Source organism: Mirounga leonina, unplaced genomic scaffold, assembly GCF_011800145.1.
Source record: "Mirounga leonina isolate KUSES-001 unplaced genomic scaffold, KU_Mleo_1.0 Mir_126, whole genome shotgun sequence".
NCBI classification, from domain to species: Eukaryota; Metazoa; Chordata; class Mammalia; order Carnivora; family Phocidae; genus Mirounga; species Mirounga leonina.
Window position 1 is genome coordinate 11991171 of NW_023270314.1, and position 19637 is coordinate 12010807.

General features: G+C 39.1%; 1 protein-coding gene and 1 long non-coding RNA gene across 3 annotated transcripts in view; one reads left to right on the top strand and one right to left on the bottom strand.

Moving 5' to 3' along the window:
- CPM (carboxypeptidase M) overlaps positions 1-14356 on the top strand; it is a 69696-nt gene extending 55340 nt beyond the window's left edge. For both annotated transcript variants that reach the window (XM_035002176.1, XM_035002175.1), the window contains exons 7-9: positions 1609-1761; positions 9759-9907; positions 11996-14356. In XM_035002176.1, coding sequence (XP_034858067.1) covers positions 1609-1761; positions 9759-9907; positions 11996-12238 — 545 coding nt within the window. In that variant the 3' untranslated portion in view covers positions 12239-14356. The remainder of the gene's footprint in view (positions 1-1608; positions 1762-9758; positions 9908-11995) is intronic.
- Positions 10415-19335, bottom strand: LOC118008590. The gene is made up of 3 exons (XR_004678719.1): positions 17976-19335; positions 12292-14956; positions 10415-10723 (listed from the first exon to the last, which is right to left on the bottom strand). It is a non-coding gene; the product is annotated as an uncharacterized LOC118008590 (long non-coding RNA).
- Positions 19336-19637: the final 302 nt, after the last annotated feature.

Consider the following 19637-nt stretch of genomic DNA (forward strand, 5'->3'; position numbering starts at 1 on the left):
ATACAGTTCCCGCCCCAGGCCCATGCCCGCTCTTCACTCTTCGCAGGCAGCCGAGGGCTCCCTCCTGCTCCAGGGCAGAGCTGTCCCTCATGGCCATCTGTAACCTTCAAGGCAGATCCAGATGTGTGGGGAATGAGCCAGGAAGCTAACGTGGCTGTCGGGAAGCGGCGTACCCCGAGAAGAAAGGCAGGCAGAGCCCGCTACTTTGAGGAGCTTAGAGCATTCCGGCTCGGTCTGGAGGTTTTGTCCACCAGGCCCGAGTTGCATTAGCCAGAGCTGCACACCCCACGCTTAGCAGTCCCACTCCTGCGCGCTTTGTACGCCTGTTCTGCCATTTCGGTTCTTTCTGCCTGGCAGCCATCCAACCCAGGACTTCGGTTTTGTTTCTTTCTTCCTTTTCTTTCATTTCTTGGTGAAAACAAGGTCAGAGAGAAATACAAAACTTAGAAGGCAAATAAATACAAAGGACAGAGATATTCTTCCTGCTAGAATCTAGACCTACATAGATATTACTTAATAAAATTTTTTGATATATTTTGACTACTTTCTTAGCATGAGGTTTTTTCTAATTCAGTACTTCCCAAATACCCCGAGAGAATTGAGAATACATATTTTATTAGGCAGATACCAAGTATAACAAATTAAAATCTGGCAGAAGGTACTTCCTTCAAAGTTATATTTCATCAAATCCAAGATGCCACTGATTATAAAAATACACTGTACCACTAAGGAAGAAACAAAAATGTTCCTGGCCAATCTAATGACAATGGTGTTTCTCAGCCATCAAGTTTAAGACCCCTCCCAATTCAGAGATTTTAAAATATGAAAAGTTTTGCATTTGAGAAAATACAAAATGGGACTATAGTCCTTTGAAAATAGGGTCTCCAGAGGTGAGAACTGGGAGGTGAGCATGGGCACTGGCGGCCTCAGAAGGGGGCGTGGGTCCCTTCTGTCCCGAGAGCCGGCCCCGGCCCCCCTCTTTCATCCCCGAAGCAGCTCGGTGTCACGGGCAGGAGCACAGGGCCTTGAGCAGGACAGTTTGCGCTGGGCTCTGCACCCATGTGCATGTTACTTACCCTCTGGGATTGTCTCCTTGTCTCGAGACGGGGGGGAGGGGGGGTCACTGCTGTTACAGGCTCTTCAAATGGTTCCCCAGTCATAGCAAACACTTGCTGAACGTTAGCCATTATTCTCCCAGTGAGTGTACTTAGCTTTACATTATTTATGAATGGTTTGTAAACAATTTTTTAGAAGTATCGTTCCATATCTGTTTAGAATATAATTTACAGAAGAAATGTACACTGATGAATCCTTTTTGTAATGTATGATTGACAAAAAAGGACTGACCCTTCCCCTCCCCCTCAGCTGCACAGTTGAACTTGGGCCTGCTCTGATCCAGTTACCCATATGGGAGTATTTAGGACTGCCTGCTCATGCCTGGGTGATAAAACGTCAAGCCCTGAGTTTATATGCTAATATGTCAAATTCATCTTTTCCTGTTTACATGTACTTTCCTTGCAGCTATCTGATTCACTTGTCCCCAAGGTACAGGATACTTGACTCCATTCCAATTTTAGACCTTAAAAAATTAAATATGTTTGTGTTTAGGTGGAATGCAAGATTACAACTACGTCTGGGCCCAGTGTTTTGAAATTACGTTGGAGCTGTCATGCTGTAAATATCCTCATGAGGAGAAGCTTCCATTCTTCTGGAATAAAAACAAGGCCTCATTGATTGAATATATAAAACAGGTTCACCTAGGTTTGTAAGATTTTTTTTATTAATTCCTGTTAACACAAAACATAGCATGTAACAAAACCTTTGGGTTGAGAGAATGTAAGCCCCTATTTGTTTTCCTGGTACAGCCTCATTTTGAGTACCAGAACTAATGATTAAGAATTTTCTCTGCATGAATATCTGCAGCACGTGAGAAATGCAGTGCCCATCAGTTCATAGAAGAGAAAGCATGATGTATGTTACTTTAATATGGGGGTGGAAAATCCAGAGTACTTCGAATTTTTCATGTGGAAATTTCGTAAAAGATCCAGGAAAACAAGTTATTACTCTGTTAAATCATTCCCCATCTAGGAAATGCACAGTTTGCTGATCACTTGTCACACAATATCATAGATCCAGAGAACACCGGACATGCCATTTTGCCTTTTTCTTAGTACTGGGATGCTGACCTAGCACCATTAGCTTCAAACCCCTCACTCCTGCAACTCTGCCAAATGACCTACCTGGTCCTGGCAGTCTTCCCAGGCTGGTCTTCTGACAGCTGTCTAGCCTTTATCTCAGGTGGACAGACTAACCGGGCAAGAGTGATAGTTCTCAAACCTGGACAGCAGACTCTCTCAGCAGACTCAGATTGCCAGGCCCCAGCCCCGAAGTTTGATTTAGTGCATCTTGAATGGTGCATCTTCCCCAAGGAGATGCTGGTGCTGCTGGTCCAGGGACCACGCTCCGAAAACCACTGTAGCAGAGAAACTCGGTGCTTGTGATGGTGACAATGGAGTCATGCAGTTTAAGCTTCTTTAGCCCGGCTGTGTCTCTGTGGGCGGGGGGTGGAAGGCTCTCTGCATTGCCAGGGTTTCAGTTCTCTCTCTCCCTTCAGAGGGCTTCAGAAGGGCTTCAGAAATTGGCACAGTAGTTAGACTGCTACGTCACGCTGAAGTAGGTGTGGGTTTGTGTCGATGAGGGTTGCATCATAGGCCTGCTGCACAACTGCACAATTCCTGCAATTACCCCAAAGCTTTCCACCTGCTAGAGCGACGCAGGGAAGAGTCCGACGCACAGGGGGTCCAGGGCTGAGTGCAAGGATAACTAAGAGCTTCCTTTGGCCCCATATATGCCCCGCCCCCCACCCCCCTCCCTGCCAACCAGCCTCCAGCACCACTCCCCACAGCACAGGTGCACACAGATTATTGGTGAATTCACAGGGCTGAGACATGTATGAAGTAGGGATGTTAAAGGAGTCTTTTTTCATCAGCATCCTAGCAGTTACTAAGATTACTGGGTCCTCTCCTAATATTCTGGTATTTTGCTACTAGATTTTCCTCATGAGGCACATAGTAATTTAGCCTTTCTATTGTATTTCCTTATTTAGTATTACTCTGCCTATTGTAAAATTTCTCCTTCATCAGCATCAACATGGGAGTGCAGCTGAAAAAGAAATATGCTCCACATAACTGCACTACTCTTTTTGGAATTTCAATCTAGCTGTAAAGGTTATTTTCCAAGCACTGAATTAAGGTGGGCTCTGAAGTGTCATGCTGGCCTAATAATGCCTGTGAAGGAGCTTTGTAAACTGTTAAGTAACATGCACATTGTAGCATGACTATTACTAATTTGGAGGGCTTACAAGTCCACAGGTTTTATAAAGAATATTCATCTGCCTATCCCTATAATCAGGGATGCACAACCTACTTAAAAATATAAATGTATAAGCACATCAACTCTGCCCCCTTGTGGTTTAAGACAGAGGCTTTTTTTTTTTTTTTTCCCCTAATTTAATGAAACCCAATTTCAAAACACTAATAGTGTGGTCATTGTCACTTGATAGGTTCTCTCCATTTCAGTGTGTAGGAGGAAGCCAAAAACTGTCTTTGCTTGGGGATGATGGGAGCAAACCTTCTTACTGGTTTTGCTGTGGTTTAAGGAAAGTACTGATATTTATCAAGCAGTGTTGCATTCAGTGGCTTAGCTTCACCACTTGCTAAGATGTATCTGAGACTTGGACCCATCTGGAAGTCTCTGGCTTACCTTCTCTGGGAAGGAAAGGCCTGGAAGGTGGTACATATCACTTCCATTTTACAGGTGATGAAACAGTCTGGGAATGTTTAGTGACCTGGGATTTACACTGAGCCTGACTGGTATCTATCTGTACTTACCTAATGTGTCAGAAGACCTCCTAAGAAGGGCATGATGGGAATATCTCTTCAAAGAATAATGCCACCGATACCCAATGAATAAATGCATAATTGGGTTATTAAGTCATGACATGTTTATAGTTGGGTCCTACCTAAAGATCAAAAGGATACATACCAAGTAGTAGGAATAAATATAAATGAAACTTTTAGAAGAGGCAGAAGGACAAATTACCTGAAACTAGAGGTTCACAGCTGCTATCTGTTGAATATGTGAGAAGGAAATACGGCATTTAGTAATTTCTTCTCTGGGGGGGGGAAAATGAAGAGTCAAGAATTAGGAAAGTGAAAGGCAACTTGGGTCAAGCAGAGGTTTGCTTAATGTTCGAGACAAAGATTTTGTTGCTAAGTGTCAAAATTTTATATTTCATTTTAAACTTTTCTGAAGGAACTATAATTATGCCGCGTTATCTTTCTGCTCCAGTAAATAATTACTAAGTAAAATGTTCTGGGAATAGTTCAGGGTCATTTTTTCCTTGTGGCTTCTTCTCATGTCATTAAGATGATATGTCACTGAGTGAACACACTGGAAGGTGAAGTGTAACATTTAAAATGACCTTTTCTTAACTGTACTCCTGAAATTTTGAGGTGAGGGGCATGGTGTCAGGTTCAGTGTGGGCCCTGGAGACTAGTGTGGATTTACAGCCAGGCTCTAGGAGCTTAAGGTTATTTAATAACCCAGAGCCTTAGTTTCCTCATCTGTAAAAGTGTGAAGGTATTGCCTACGTGATAGAGTTGATGTGAGGATTCAGTGAGAACATGCACGTTAAGCATTTGCCATAGAGCCTGAAATATACTAACAATAAATGTTCACTCCTGTTATTAGTAATAAGACACCATTAACCAATCCCATGATTCCAAGCAATCTTGTGATTATAATTGTTTCCCATCTAGTTTGACCATGAGACAAAACTATTGAGGCCCTTCCACAGGTAAGTATCTTATTGTAAATTAATACACTGGCTTTTTTTTTTTTTTTTTTTTTGAGTAATCTCTACACCCAACGTGGGGCTTGAACTCATGACCCCAAGATCAAGAGTCACATGTTCCCACTGCCTGGGCCAGCCAGCCACCCCCACCTCCCCTGCTTTTTGTAAATACACTGGCATTTTTTAGTTTAGGATTTAGTGGAATCTACCGAGGACAATGTTGTAGTAGTTTGGTGACTGAGTAAGCAACTTGGAAAAGACAGGAATGGATTTAGGTTGTCATCTGTGTTCTCTCATTTTGATACTAGGTGCCATAAATGGAACATTTGACAATAAACAAATTTAGCCTATAAATCTGATTGTTAGCTTGACTGTATTTTAAGTTACATCAAAAATAAGTTTACCAAGTTCTGGTTCAAGATGGCAATGTAGGAGGATCCTGAATTCATCCCCTCCCCCAGACACACCAAATCTATAGCTACATATGGAAACCCAAAAACTACCTAAGCCGTTCCTACATATTGGGCGAATGAGAATAAACCTATATTGCAACGAGTAGGAGAGGTTGAGACACGATCCTGCCATACACCCCATCCCTGTTGCAGCAACCCACATTGAAGGAACTCACAACTCCAAACTTCTCCCTGAGCAGCAAAAGGTTTGAACCCCACATCTGGCACCCCAACTTTTAAAAGCTACCCAAGAAACAATCCCTGAAAACACCTAGCTTTGAAAGCCATGAGGCTTGCATCCACAAGACCCTCAAACTGGGAGATAGTTCTTAAAGGGTCTGCACAGGTGCACCTGGCTGCCTGCCAGGGCCCAGTGCAGAGCCAGCCAACTGAAAGATGCCCAGTTTTCCTGTGAAAACGGCCTATTTGCTGGTCTTAAAGCTTTGACCTGAGGGGCAGGCATCTAATTTAATACTCTCCAAAGATGGAGGCTGGCAGACACCATGTTTGCACTCTCCCTCCCTCCCGGTCACCAGTCTCCCCCAAAAGGGAATCTATGCATGCATCCGGTGTCCTAGTTTGGGGAGCTATCATCCAAGGGATACCGCTTAGTAGCTCTGGTAGCCAGTGGCTCCAACAGGACACTAGCAAACAGTTCTTAACTGGCTCTCATCCCAGGGCTCAGTGTAGAGGGAACAGGGAGACGCATCCATCCCCCAGTCTGTCTTCCCCTGAAAGAGATTTATTTGCATCCTTTAAAAGCCTCCGCCTAAGGGTCTGGAATACAATCAGCCTGAATCTAGGTACTGATAGGTCTTGGCACAACCTCAACTACTGGGAACTACTAAGAATCAAGTAGACTGCTTAGACAATCAGGTTTGAGAAACAACCAAGAGCTAGGGCAGAGCTGAATGATAAGGTTCATCTACAAAAGACCACTCCTCCGGGACTGGAAGATGTGGGTGTTTTACCTAATGTAGAGAAACCGACACAGAGTCAAAGAAAATGAAGAAATAGAGCAATATATTCCAAACAAAAAAATAAGGTAAAGCCTCAAAAAAGACCTTACTGAAACAGTGATAAGTGATTTACCTGATAAAGAGTTCAAATAATGACCATAAACATGCTCACTGAGCTCAGGAGAACAATGCATGAACAAAATGAGAATTTCAACAAAGAGGTATTACAAGACACCACCAAACAGAAGTCACACAGCTGAAGAATATAGTAATAGAACTGAAAAATACAACAGACTGAACATCAGACTAGATGAAGCAGAAAAATCCGTGAACTTGAAAACGGCATTGGAACTAATCCAATCAGAGCAACAAAAGGAAAAGAATGAAATAGAGTGGAGATAGCTCTAGGGATTTATGAGACAACATCGGGCATACCAACATTCACATTATAGGGGTCCCAGAAGGAGAAGAGAGAAAGGGACAGAAAACTTAATGAATAATGGCTGAAGAGTTCCCTAACCTGGGGAAGGAAAGACCTCCAGATCCAGGAGGGCCGGAGAGTACCAAATAAGATGAACTCAGACCCACACCAAGACACATTATATTATAATCAAAGTGTCAGACAGTTGAAGACAGGGAATCTGAAAAGTAGCAAGAGAAAAACAACTTGTTACATACAAGGGAATCCCCATAATATTATTAGCAGATTTTTTCAGCAGAAACTTTGCAAGCCAGAACGGAGTAGCACAGTATATTCAAAGTGCTGAAAGAAAGAACCACCAACCGATAATATCTGGCAAAGCTGTCCTTCAGAATTGAAAGAGAAAGGATTTTCTAGACAAGCAAAAATTAAGGAGTTCATCGCCACTAGACCAGCCTTACAAGGAAGGTTAAAGGAACTTCTTTAGGCTGAAATGAAAGGGTACTAATTAGTAACACAAAAACTCACTGGTAAAGGTAAATCTTTAATAAAATTCAAAAGAGTCTAATGTAAAGATAGTGGTTAATCACAAAACTATTATGAAGGTTAAAAGACAAAGTAGCAAAAATAACTATAACTACAATATTTGTTAATGGATACACAAGATAACAAGATGTAAAATATGGGCAGGAGGGAGTAAACATGCAAAGGTTTAGAATGCAATCATATTATAAACTTAAAATAGACTGTTAAAGTTTTATGTAAGTGTCAAGGTAACCACAAAGCAAAAACCTATACATAAAACAAGATGAAGGAATCTGAGCATACCACTATAGAAAACCAACAGATCGCAAAGGAAGAGAACAACAAAGGAATTACAAACCAGCCCAAAAGCAATTATCAAAATGGCTGTAAGTACATACCTATCAGTAATTACTTTAAATGTAAATGGACTAAACTCTCCAATAAAAAGACAAGAGTGGCTGGATCAATTAAAAAAATAAATAAAAATAAATAAACCATAAGACCCATCTATGTATGTTTCCTGCAGGAGACTCACTTCAGATACTAGGACACACACAGACTGAAAGTGAAGAGGTGGAAAAGATATTCCATGCAAATGGAAACCAAAAGAAAGCTGGGATAGCTATACTTATATCAGACAAAACAGACTTTAAGACAAAGACTAATAAGAAACAAGGTTATTATAGAATTATGAAGGAGTCAATCCAACAAAATGATCTAACATAGGAGTACTTAACTATATAAAGCAAATATTAACAGACCTAAAGGGGAAAATAGCAATATAATAACAGTAAGGGGCTTTAATATATCACTTTCACCAATGGATAGGTCATCCAGACAGAAAATGGTACTTAACATATACAGAGCAGTCCATCCAACAGCAGCAGAATACACATTTGCTTCAAGTGCACATGGAACAAATTTACAAAGCCTGGGGTGCCTGCGTGGCTCACTTGGTTAAGCGTCTGCCTTCAGCTCAGGTCATGATCCCAGGGTCCTGGGATTGAGCCCCACGTCAGACTCCCTGCTCAGCCGGAAGCCTCTTCTCCCTCTCCTTCTGCCTGCTGCTCTGCCTACTTGTGCTCATGATCTGTCAAATAAATAAATCTTATCAACTATCTTTTCCAACCTCGGTGGAATAAAACTAGAAATCAATTACTAGAAGAAAATTGGAAAATTCACAAATATTCAGAGATGAAACAACATGCTACTGCACAACCAGTAGGTCAAAAGAGAAATCAAAATCTTGAAATGAATGAAATGAAAATACAACATACCAAAACTTATGGGATGCAACAAAAGCAGTTCTAAGAAATTCAGAGGGATAAATGCCTACAATTAAACAGAGATCTTATAGAATTGTTGAATCACTATATTGTACACCTGAATCTAATATAACGCTGTTAACTACACTGGAATTAAAATTTAAAAAAAAAATCTCAACCTAACTTTACACCTCAATGAACTAAAAAAAGAACAAAATAAGCCCAAAGTTAGGAGAAGGAAGAAACAAAGAACAGTAATAAATGAAATAGAAACTAAAAAGACAATAGAAAAAAAAAAACTGAGCTGGTTATCTGAAAAGATAAACCTTTAGCTAGACTCACCAAGAAAAAAAGAGCAAGAACTCAAAATCAGAAATGACAGAGATGTTGCAACTGATACCACAGAAATGCAAAGGATCATAAAAGACTAAACAATTATACACCAAAAAAGTGGACAACCTAGATGATAGTTAAATCCACAGAAGCATACACCTACCAAGACTGAATCATGAAAAAAAAAATCTGAACAGACCTTTTACCAGTAAGGAGATTTTTGGATTGTTTTTGATTACTAATTCAAATAAAAGTCCAAGACTAGATGGCTTCATTGGTGAATTTTACCATTTAAAGAAGAATTAATACCAGTCCTCAAACTCTTCCAAAAAACAGAAAAGAACGCTCTCAAACTCACTTTACAAGGCCAGCATTACCCTGATAGCAAAACCATGACACTACAAGAAAATTACAAGCCAATATCCCTGATGAACATAGATGCAAAAATCCTCCAACAAAGTATTAGCAAATCAACTTCAACAATACATTAAAAGGACCTTCCTTGATCTAGTGGGATTTATTCCATGGATGCAAGGATGGCTTGACATCTGCAAAATCAGCGTAATATACCACATTAACAAAATGAAAGATAAAAATAATATGATCATCCCAATAGATGCAGAAAAAAACCATTTAACAAAATTTAACATCCATTTATAAAAATTAAACAAGAAAAAATCTTGAACTATGTTAACTAGATATATTGTGATCATTTCACAAATATATCAAATCATTATGTTGTACATCTGAAACTAATGCTATATGACAATTATATCTCAATTTTTTGCGAAGGTTCACCTTCCCTTAAATACTTTATTATTACTATTATTATCATCATCCAAACAGCTTAATAAATATTGGACATATTTTTCTTAAATAACTACAAGAATTTTTTTTCATATGTCAGAAAATGTAGTGTTAACATAAAGTGTTCTTTTTGTCTTGCAGGTATAAAGGGTCAAGTTTTTGATCAGAATGGGAATCCATTACCCAATGTAATTGTAGAAGTCCAAGACAGAAAACATATCTGCCCTTATAGAACCAACAAATTTGGAGAGTATTATCTTCTTCTCCTGCCTGGGTCCTATGTAATAAATGTAAGTATACAGCCCTCGTTATGGTTATTAAAACATTTTAGAACTTGCAGTAGTTACCCAGAAGGAATCCGAAATAAGTGTGGAAAGTCCCAAAAGTAGATACATCAGGACAGAAGGAAAGGTCATCATCAGACTTGCATTTGGCAGGGAGTGGGAGAGGTGGGAATAATAGGAACATACCAAACAAATCATGTTTTTTCCCAACTGGCAGTGTTTTTAATAGAAGCCAAAACCTATTTCTTGCAACATGTTCTATGATAAAAGATGGAATGAACCTTATTATTAATAAGAATAATTAAACAATGTAGTCAAAGTACTTCCAAGCTTCATGGAATACCATTTCAACGCCCATTTCATGAGACATAATTTCTGCTATTAAAAAATGGACTGGGGGACACAAGTTCCTTAGAATTCATTATAAATAAAATTTGATCCATAAATTTTACTATATAAAGCTAGTAATAGACATATTTTGCAGCCCTTCCATAAGCAAATGATGGTGAGTTCCAATCAATGCATGTAAAGTTTCAGGTTTAATTCTATGAAGATGTTTGAGTCATTTATTCCTAGAGGGAGGCTTGGACTAGTTTGAGCCCAAACAGATGTATGTGAATGAACTAAATGAAAAAGTACCTGATTTAGTTGGCCAGATTGTGCCTCTTCCTCCTTGATAACGACTTTCTCTAACTCTCAAGATTCTTCTGCTTTGCTTAGTGGGTTTGATGCCAGCTACAAGCAGTCATTCTGTATAGAGCGACTCCTGGGAAAAGGTGGTCATCTACTCAGTAGTAAAAACTGGCTTTGCATTGTTATATCCTAAAGGTGAAATAATGAAAGGCACGTTTTTCAGTTCATAAAACTGTAGGATTCAGAGCTTCTCTGTTCCATAGGTTATTCCCACAGAGCCCAGCAGGGGGCCCATCAACTGCTAATCTTCTTAAGAATCGCTCCTAGAACTGGAAAGACCTCAATTCACTGTGAATTTTTGCCTAAAAAGGCCCTTTATTTTCCTGTTACAGTGACATTTCCATTCCATGAAAAAATGTGTGTGTGTGGGGGGGGTGTCTTTGTAATGAATCTAAATTATTTTTATGTAATGCCAAAAATAAGGCACACCTTTATAAAGTTAAGAATTGTTCATTTCCTTTTAGACTACTGTAGTACCTGTTGGCTTTAGCCTCTAGTTCTAGGACAAGGTTGGAAGGCAAGACTTTGGAAGCTGAAATGAATGACTAAATGATTTTCCCCCATTATTTTCCTTCTCCATATATTTCTATATTATTTCTATTTCTCAGGGGCGCCTGGGTGGCTTAGTTGGTTAAGCGTCTGCCTTCAGCTAAGGTCATGATCCCGGGCTCCTGCGATTGAGCCCCCATGTTGGGCTCCCTGATCAATGGAGACCCTACTTCTCCCTCTCCCTCCGCAACCCCCAACCCCGCACTGGTGCCACTCACGCTTGCTCGCGTTCTGTCAAATAAATAAAATCTTTTTTTAAAAAAAGTATTTCTCAGTGGACATCATCTGTAGTTAGTTTAGCATTTGTCCTATTTTTCCTGATTTCTTCCACCAAAATCAACCAATGAATCAGTCAGTCAATAAATCTAGCTTAAGATTCAGACTCAGGGAAAGCCAGGTAAAATCAAAGCCTTTTGAGGAAGCAGTAAACTTGTACACTTGGATCAGCTGCAAGGAAAATGGAATAAATTGAGAACAGAATTCCACTTATAAATACTCTTGATACCCAGTCAGGATATTAAGTACAGACTTGGAACAAAGGAAAACAGTCAATTCTTTACCTTTGTTCTCCAAAAAATGATGGGGAGAGAATCAGTCTATGGCTTCCTTTTCCTAGGATACATCTCCAGATAAGGGACCTGTCTTTATTTAACTTCATAACTCTGGGCAACAGGCATTGGACAACTCATTCAGTGAGTCAGCCTGAAGCTGTTACTAGCCTGGGAGGCCTGGCTGCTGGTTATGTGTGTTTCATAAAGGCCACATTTTAGTGGTGGATGTCAGTGTTTTTAGTGTTGGCACCACGAAACATCTGAAATCACTCTCAGATGATTGTTTTTTGTTTCCTCTCAGGTTACGGTCCCTGGACACGATCCATACCTCACAAAGGTGGTTATTCCAGAAAAACCCCAGAACTTCAGTGCTCTTAAAAAGGATATTTTACTTCCCTTCAGAGGACAACTGGATTCTATCCCAGTATCAAATCCTTCATGTCCTCAGATTCCTCTCTATGGTGATTTGCCAAGCCACTCAGCTGCAACAAAGCCTGGTCTGTTCTTATTTTTAGTGACTGTCTTTCACATATTTGTCAAATAAAGCAAAATGTGAAACACAACCCCCATCATCACCTGGAATCAGGGATTACTCACGCCAGGTTACTGCAACTCTTTTAACTCCCTCTGTGGGACCTTGACTCAAGAAACACCATGGTCCTTTCCTAAGAAGAGAAATGGTTGTTTTCAAACCACAACAAGCAATGTGTGGTGATAACAAAGGAATGATTTAATCGTGATGAATGGAAGAAACCTACCTTTCAGGTACTGTCCACTTAACACTTAACCTTGAAGTTGTCTTAGAAATTTAACTTGAGAATCAAGAAAGAAGTTCCTGCAAGAAAAAAACAGAGCAAATTTTGTATACAGAGAGCCAGATGAATATAAGCCATAAAGATGAACATTCACTGATTACCTACTATCTACAAAACCTGGCCATGAGTGCTGTATGTGAAGATATAGTAAGTGCCATATGTAATTACTTCTCAGCACAGGGAGAAAGGATAGGACTAGGAATATTTCATGTCACAGATGTTCTAAGGAAATAGGAGTGGAGAGAGGCAATCGTGTCTCAGTGGCCCAAGAAAAACAATATGGGCCTGGTGGGATGACAAGGTTCTAGATACAGAGCCCCAAAACAGGTCAGTTAACCTTTCTGCACTCAGATGCCAGTTCTGTTATGCTGAGGACCTCCAAATGTGTAACTCTAGCAGCTTGCCTGAGCGTCAGACTCAAGTCCAACTTCCCACTGTACATATCCACCTGGATGTGACCCACTGGTACCTCAAACTCATGTTGAAATGGAACGTATTTTTCTCCCTGGAGCTGCTCTTCCCCCTGTACTGTCTCTGGTACCAGCAAACTAGAAACCCAAGAGCCATCCTTGATGCTTTCTCCTCCTCCCTCAGCCCGTATATTCAGTCAGTCACTAAAGATTGATGTGAATTATAAATGTTGGTTGATTCTCCCTGTGTGTGTGGCTGGTAACATTGTCAGTTTAGGCCATCATGACTCACTGGCCCCACTGCAGCAGTCTTACTGGTCTCTTGCACCCAGCCTTCTCCTCTTCAAATCCATCTTCACACAGCACTGGGGAGGACGGTCTACTCAACAAGCAACAACAATCAACTTGCTTATGGTTCCTGTACACTTAATGCACGGTTTGTGTCCCGTATCTGAATACCATTCTGACCCACCACTACGTTTTCTTTCCCACTCCTTTAAAACTCAGTTCCGGTGTCAACTCCTCCAGGAAGCCTTTGCTGACCTTCATCCCTCCCATTCCACTCCCTCCCAGTCAATCTGGGGACCTTCCCTCTTTGGTACTCAAATTAAATGGGTTACCTCTATTATGAATTTACAACTGTATTATAATCTTCTACTTTCATGTGTGATTTTCCCTAATAGAATGTGAGCTTTGAGGCCAGGGTCTATTTAATTAGTTTGAAAAATACATTTTTTTTTATCTTCAGAGCCCAGTACTTAGTAGAAACTGAACGAATGAGTGAACAAAGAGTTCTATGAACCTACTACACCCAATCTCTCCCAGAAACTGTGTTGGGCTTTGAGTCATTTTGTCAAATGAAGTCCTATGCTTTGGCAATCTCTAGCTCAGTAGCAACACTCAGAAGAGTTTTCAAATACATATCAAGAAGTAAATTCAAATATGGTGTTTTTATTGTGCTTTGCATTTATCCTAAGGTTCATAGTAAATTATGTTACCTCTTAACAACACAAACTACCTATTAGAAAACAAAATTTTTACCATTAGTACTCAATTGAAACAACTGTTCTCCACTATCATAGTTAACCTATCTTAAAACATTTTATATAAGAATTAAGGGGGAAACAAACCAAAAAAGAGCAACTCCTAAGCAGATTTCTAAGTGCTATATATTGCTCATGGAATGTGAGTTGCCTTGGTTCTTTAAACTGAAAGTTCTCTAGGATCTGAAAACAAAGCTATGCGGTGGTTGGTATGTGATGAATGCGTGAGAACCACAAATGAGTGGGAGATACCTGGGCACTCAGGAGCTATTCCTGTGCCAATCATACTTGTTCATCTAAACAGAATTTGTAGTCTTTTTATGTCTTATAAAATCTGGTAATAACTTGAATATCTGGATCATTTTTATTTAAATAAACAGTAATTTATTATGTACTTGAAAGTATGTATCAATATTACAGAAATGATTTCGGTATGCTACAAAGCACATAAACTCGATTTACCATCAAGCCTTATTTTTCAGTCAGACATTCTGAGTCCTAACTTTTCTAAGATACCAATTTTCAAAGGGACATGAGCCAAAATCTGAACTGGTTCAGCCTTAATGTAAACTCCTTAAGGAAATAATGTTTTTTAAAATCAGAAATTTTATCAAACTTAAAATCATTTAGAGACAAGTAAACTCCTTAAGGAAATAATGTTTTTAAAATCAGAAATTTTATCAAACGTAAAATCATTTAGAGACAAGTAAAGCAATCTCCAAACCAAATCTAAACCAAACCTGAATTTAATACAGAGCACGTTCAGGGTACATATTTTGCAGCAAAGTGCTCAGAAGTAAACTTTGTAGTGAGGGTTTAGTATGATTGAATCTCCACTAACCAAGTTAAGTGTCCAAAGGGAGAAACCACCATGTACTTCCAACCATACTCAGACCAGAGCCCCAAATCTCTGCTCATGACATCTTTCCCACTATCCTCTTACCCTCTTAGACTGGTGGTTATGCTCCTCAGGTCCTAAGTTCAGGTATAATTCCTTTTATGGAGGAAACAACATGGTAAAGGTTTATAAGATAGAGAAAAGAAGATAGAATGCAGGAGTCAAATTTTAATTAGAAGGCAAGAACCCTGAGTTCAAACCCACCCCACATTCAGTTTCCTTACCTGTTAAATGAAGGCCCCTGCTGGACTGATTCTGTGACTATCAAAAGCAGTGGTTTAAGATGCCATTATTTTGATGTCCTTTTTGGTACTTGCCCAGGCAGAGAAAGGATAACTAACACTAGGTGACATAAATATTTTGAAAGCAGAATACACCTTATTAAAGACCAGGTCTTTTGTCTCAGATACAAACAGAATTGACCTGAAAACTGAAACACTGGCTAGGGGAATGAGCATTAATAATAGTTAAGACATCTCCTGAACTAACACAGCTTTTTATGTACCTATCTAAATTATGATAAATGTTAACATGAGTAAATCTAAATGGAAGGGAGTATTTTAGAGAAACGTTAAGTCCCCACAAGTTAAGTGTTAGTTTGATTTTGGTACTTAATTATCACGTTCAGAGCAGAAGTATTAAAAGCCTCTTAGCATTTTTTAAAGTCTAAGAAATCAATGTTGTGTTTCGTTCCCGAAGCGGATTTGCATTTGTAATGTTTTTAAAACGGTTATAAGAAGTTACCTCTAGCTTTAGAAAGTAAAAATATCTGATACTGGATTGGAAATACCTTTCCTAGGGAATCCAGAAAAAATGAGCAGAGCATATTGTCTCATTGCAACAGGGTAAATTGCTTATTAAGAAGTTTGGTTTTTATTCTACAGTGACAATAGTTTATTTTATGACAGATCCTTATATCTTCCTCATGACTTTAGATGGGGGAAAGGGGGAGAAAATGATTATTGAAGAGCCAAAAAAACAAAAACAAAAACAAAAACAAACCACCTCACAATACCTAAAATAGAAGTTTAGGGAAAGAGTTGAACTTCATTAGAGACTTTACATTCTATCACTAATAAGCAGATACTCTACTGGCCACAAAACATCTTATCCTACTTTAGCATATGAACTACTCCACAGCCTTTTATAGATGTTTCACAGCTGATTTATAAGTTTTCTCAGTGACTTTCTTCTCTACTATAATTAAGAACTTGCACAAATTGTCTAAGACAAAGTTTACTGGGTAGGGGCCATGACTACCTCTGAATTTAGAATATTCTGGGTTTTTTTTTTAAAGATTTTATTATTTATTTGAGAGAGTGTACACGAGCGGGGCGTGGGGGGGAAGGGGGGAGGGTAGACAGAGGGAGAGGGAGAAGCAGGCTCCCTGCTGAGCAGGGAGCCTGATGCAGGGCTCAATCCCAGGACCCCCAGATCACAACCTGAGCTAAAGGCAGACACTTAGCCGACTGAGCCACCCAGGTGCCCCTCCTGATCCTTAATAAGAATATTCATGTAAGCAATGAATACGGTTTCCTTCCATTACCATTACCTTAAAAACAAATATGCAAATGTAACGAAGTCTACATAACTAGACAGAACTGATTACCACCAAATAAAGCCTGGACAAGACCAAATTTAATTATCATTTTATGAGGCAATAATATTGAAACAACTCTTCAAAACCCAGTCACTCCAGGACAGTTATGATAAATACCCATCCTATTATATATGTTATATCCTAAATCACTTTGTACCATGGGGCAGATGATGGATGAAAAATGTGCCTTCTGATTAAAAAAAAAAAAACCTGCAAACTTCAGAATGCACATTAATGTAGTAAAGGCTTTGAGAAATCATGCAGGAAAGGAATGCATTTTCCAAACATAAGCCAGAGAACTATTTCCTTAAATAGTTTAGCCTAGTACCATCCCTCTGAACTTACATTCCTTGATTACCAAATACATTTTGGAAAATGCTGGTACAGGGAGAAGTCTTTTGTCCCAAGTAATAAATTTTGTGGATTTCAAAGTGTGAAACACAGAACGTAGTTATAAACCAAGATTTGCCTTCTGTAAGAACTGGAAAATTAACAACCCTTAACCCTCATCACTGTAACAACCCCTGATGTCAAATTTCCAGCAAAGGACAGACTCAAGGTTGCCCTCTGAAACACGTATACAACAGTTTAAATGAGACACGGCTGAGTACAAAATGGCTAATTTAGAGGTACCGATTTCTAAAAAATGACGAATATCTCAACTTAGTAAGTGGGAAAGGTTTTCTATTTTCAAGAGAACTCATTATATGTAGGACCCCCTTTGGCAGAAGTTTGATGGAACATTTTAGCTAGACTTCAATATTTGCAGTTCTTTAGAGGGTCCATTACTCCCCACTCCCCCAAAAAGGTAGTTTTAAAATGAACTAAATTTTAAAATATTAGAATAGGGAAAAGAAGTAAAGCAAGTAATTAGTCCATTTTTTTGGATGACAGAATTATGTGTTTTTTTTTCCGACTTCATTTTTTAAAAAGTTTTCTATTTCTATTTTTTATAATGAAAGAAAGCAAATGATTTAAAGAGTGGAACCTCAAATTTTAGAGGTACCAGTTTACACAGGTAATTGCTACACCTTAACACATTCATTAAACATTTCCCAGAGTTTATGCTGAAATAACACTTATTTAACTTAAGTCAAAGTTAATTTAAAAATTGTTTTCCCTTATGGACCATGGACATGAAGTTTTGAAGGATGAATAATGAAGGATTTCTGGACCAAGATGGGAAGTTTGTGTTTAAACAAGCAAGAGCAGAGGGGGTGCCTGGGTGGCTCAGTTGGTTAAGCGACTGCCTTCGGCTCAGGTCATGATCCTGGAGTCCCGGGATCGAGTCCCGCATCGGGCTCCCTGCTCAGCGGGGAGCCTGCTTCTCCCTCTGACCCTCCTCCCTCTCATGCTCTCTGTCTTTCATTCTCTCTCTCGCAAATAAATAAATAAAATCTTAAAAAAAAAAAAAATAAATAAACAAGCAAGAGCAGAACTCCCATCACATCTTTGCTCTCTAGCCCAGCAAGCTCTCCCGGGGGGAGTGTTCTGTCCCATTAGAGGTCTACCTACCATTAAAGGATGCCTGCAGAGAACTCCCAGAGTAGTGCTTCCACCTTGTGGTTAGAAAAGTCTTTAACTAAAGAGATTTGGTCTTCTCACTTGCCTCTTAAAAAAGAACAAAATAAATGTGAGAAAAGGTGGAAAAACTTAATACAGAGGGATGTTTTAAGAAAGCTTTACCAATTGTTACAATCCTGATAGCATATCAACTTTTGAAAAACCACTGTTTTGTTAGAATGTTTCTCTTTTGCCTTTGAAGTAATTTTTGCAATTATTGCAATATTACAGACTCTTTTTTCTGGATATTTTTTTAAAACTGTCTTTTCCTCTTATAAATTTGAGAAAACTACATAGCTGTTTTCTTTGACAATCATCCTTTACTGAATGCCTACTGTCCACACAATGCATTATATTAGGCACCTGGGGGGGGAGGAGATACAAATGGATGTTAGAACCTGCTTTTGGAGAGAAGATCCAAAGCAACATATAAATAAATTTAAGTGTGAACAAAGTACCTCAGAACTGAGACAGTGTAGAAGGGAAAAAAGGTTAATTCAAGGCTAATTCAGCTGCGTTTTGGAGTGGTAATGGTCATAAATGGATACAACAAAAGTATTAAAAGCTACCATTTATAAGTCTTTACTACCTGCCAGACCCTGTCGTATGTAGGCTCTATAGATTTGTCTCTAATTCTAAGGTCACAAAGGGCCAGATCTGCTATTTGAATTTAGCCCTTCCCACTCCATTAGAATAAAAATAACTCACGAGAGAGGATACAAATGAACTTTGTTGCAACCAAAGGGTTTAAGAGTACAATGGTGAAAACAAAGTAGCTGTTTCTAGAGAAGTCTAAATGTCTAAAATGAACACCCAGAACATTTGCAATAATATTCAATAAGAAATAGAATTATTGAAGTTTTTTCTGTATTTAAATCGGGGAACCAACATGAAGCTATCTGTAAATTATCTATAAATGAACCAAAAATGGGAGAGACCAAAGGCAGTGAGGTCAATTTAGGTAGGTTTTACTGTGATCTTGGGAAAAGGCCTAATACAGGGTGTGACCTGGAAAGATGTGAACCAAAATTAACACATAATAGTACTATAATTTAACTGAGAAATGTTTAAATGGAATTCATCTAACATGACAGTAACAAAGATGAGGGGAAAAAGACAAATTTTGCAATTTGGAATATGAAAGATACTACTGTAATAAGTTGACTTTCTTAGTAGGACATCTAAATATATTTTCAAGCAGATCTGTGGGACTGAAACAGGATGAAAGGAAAATGTCTATCAATTTTTTTTTAAGATTTATTAGAGCATGAGCAAGCGGGGGTGGGGGGGCGGGGCAGGGGCAGAAGGAGAAGCAGACTCCCCGCTGAGCAGGGAGCCCCGTATATATAGGGCTCAATCCCAGGAGGCCGGGATCATGACCTGAGCCAAAGGCAACCACTTAACCGACTGAGCCACCAGGTGCTCCAATGTCCCTAATTTTTAAAAACATGAATCTTTAAAGAGCTTTAAAAGAGAACAAAAATTTATGTTTTAGGATCATCTCTCTCCTAAAAAAAATCAATTACGGTCTTCTTATCCAAAATGTAATTCTAACAATTTTAGTACATCACTTCAAATGTATTACCTATAATAAATTACTGAACATGTGGGGAG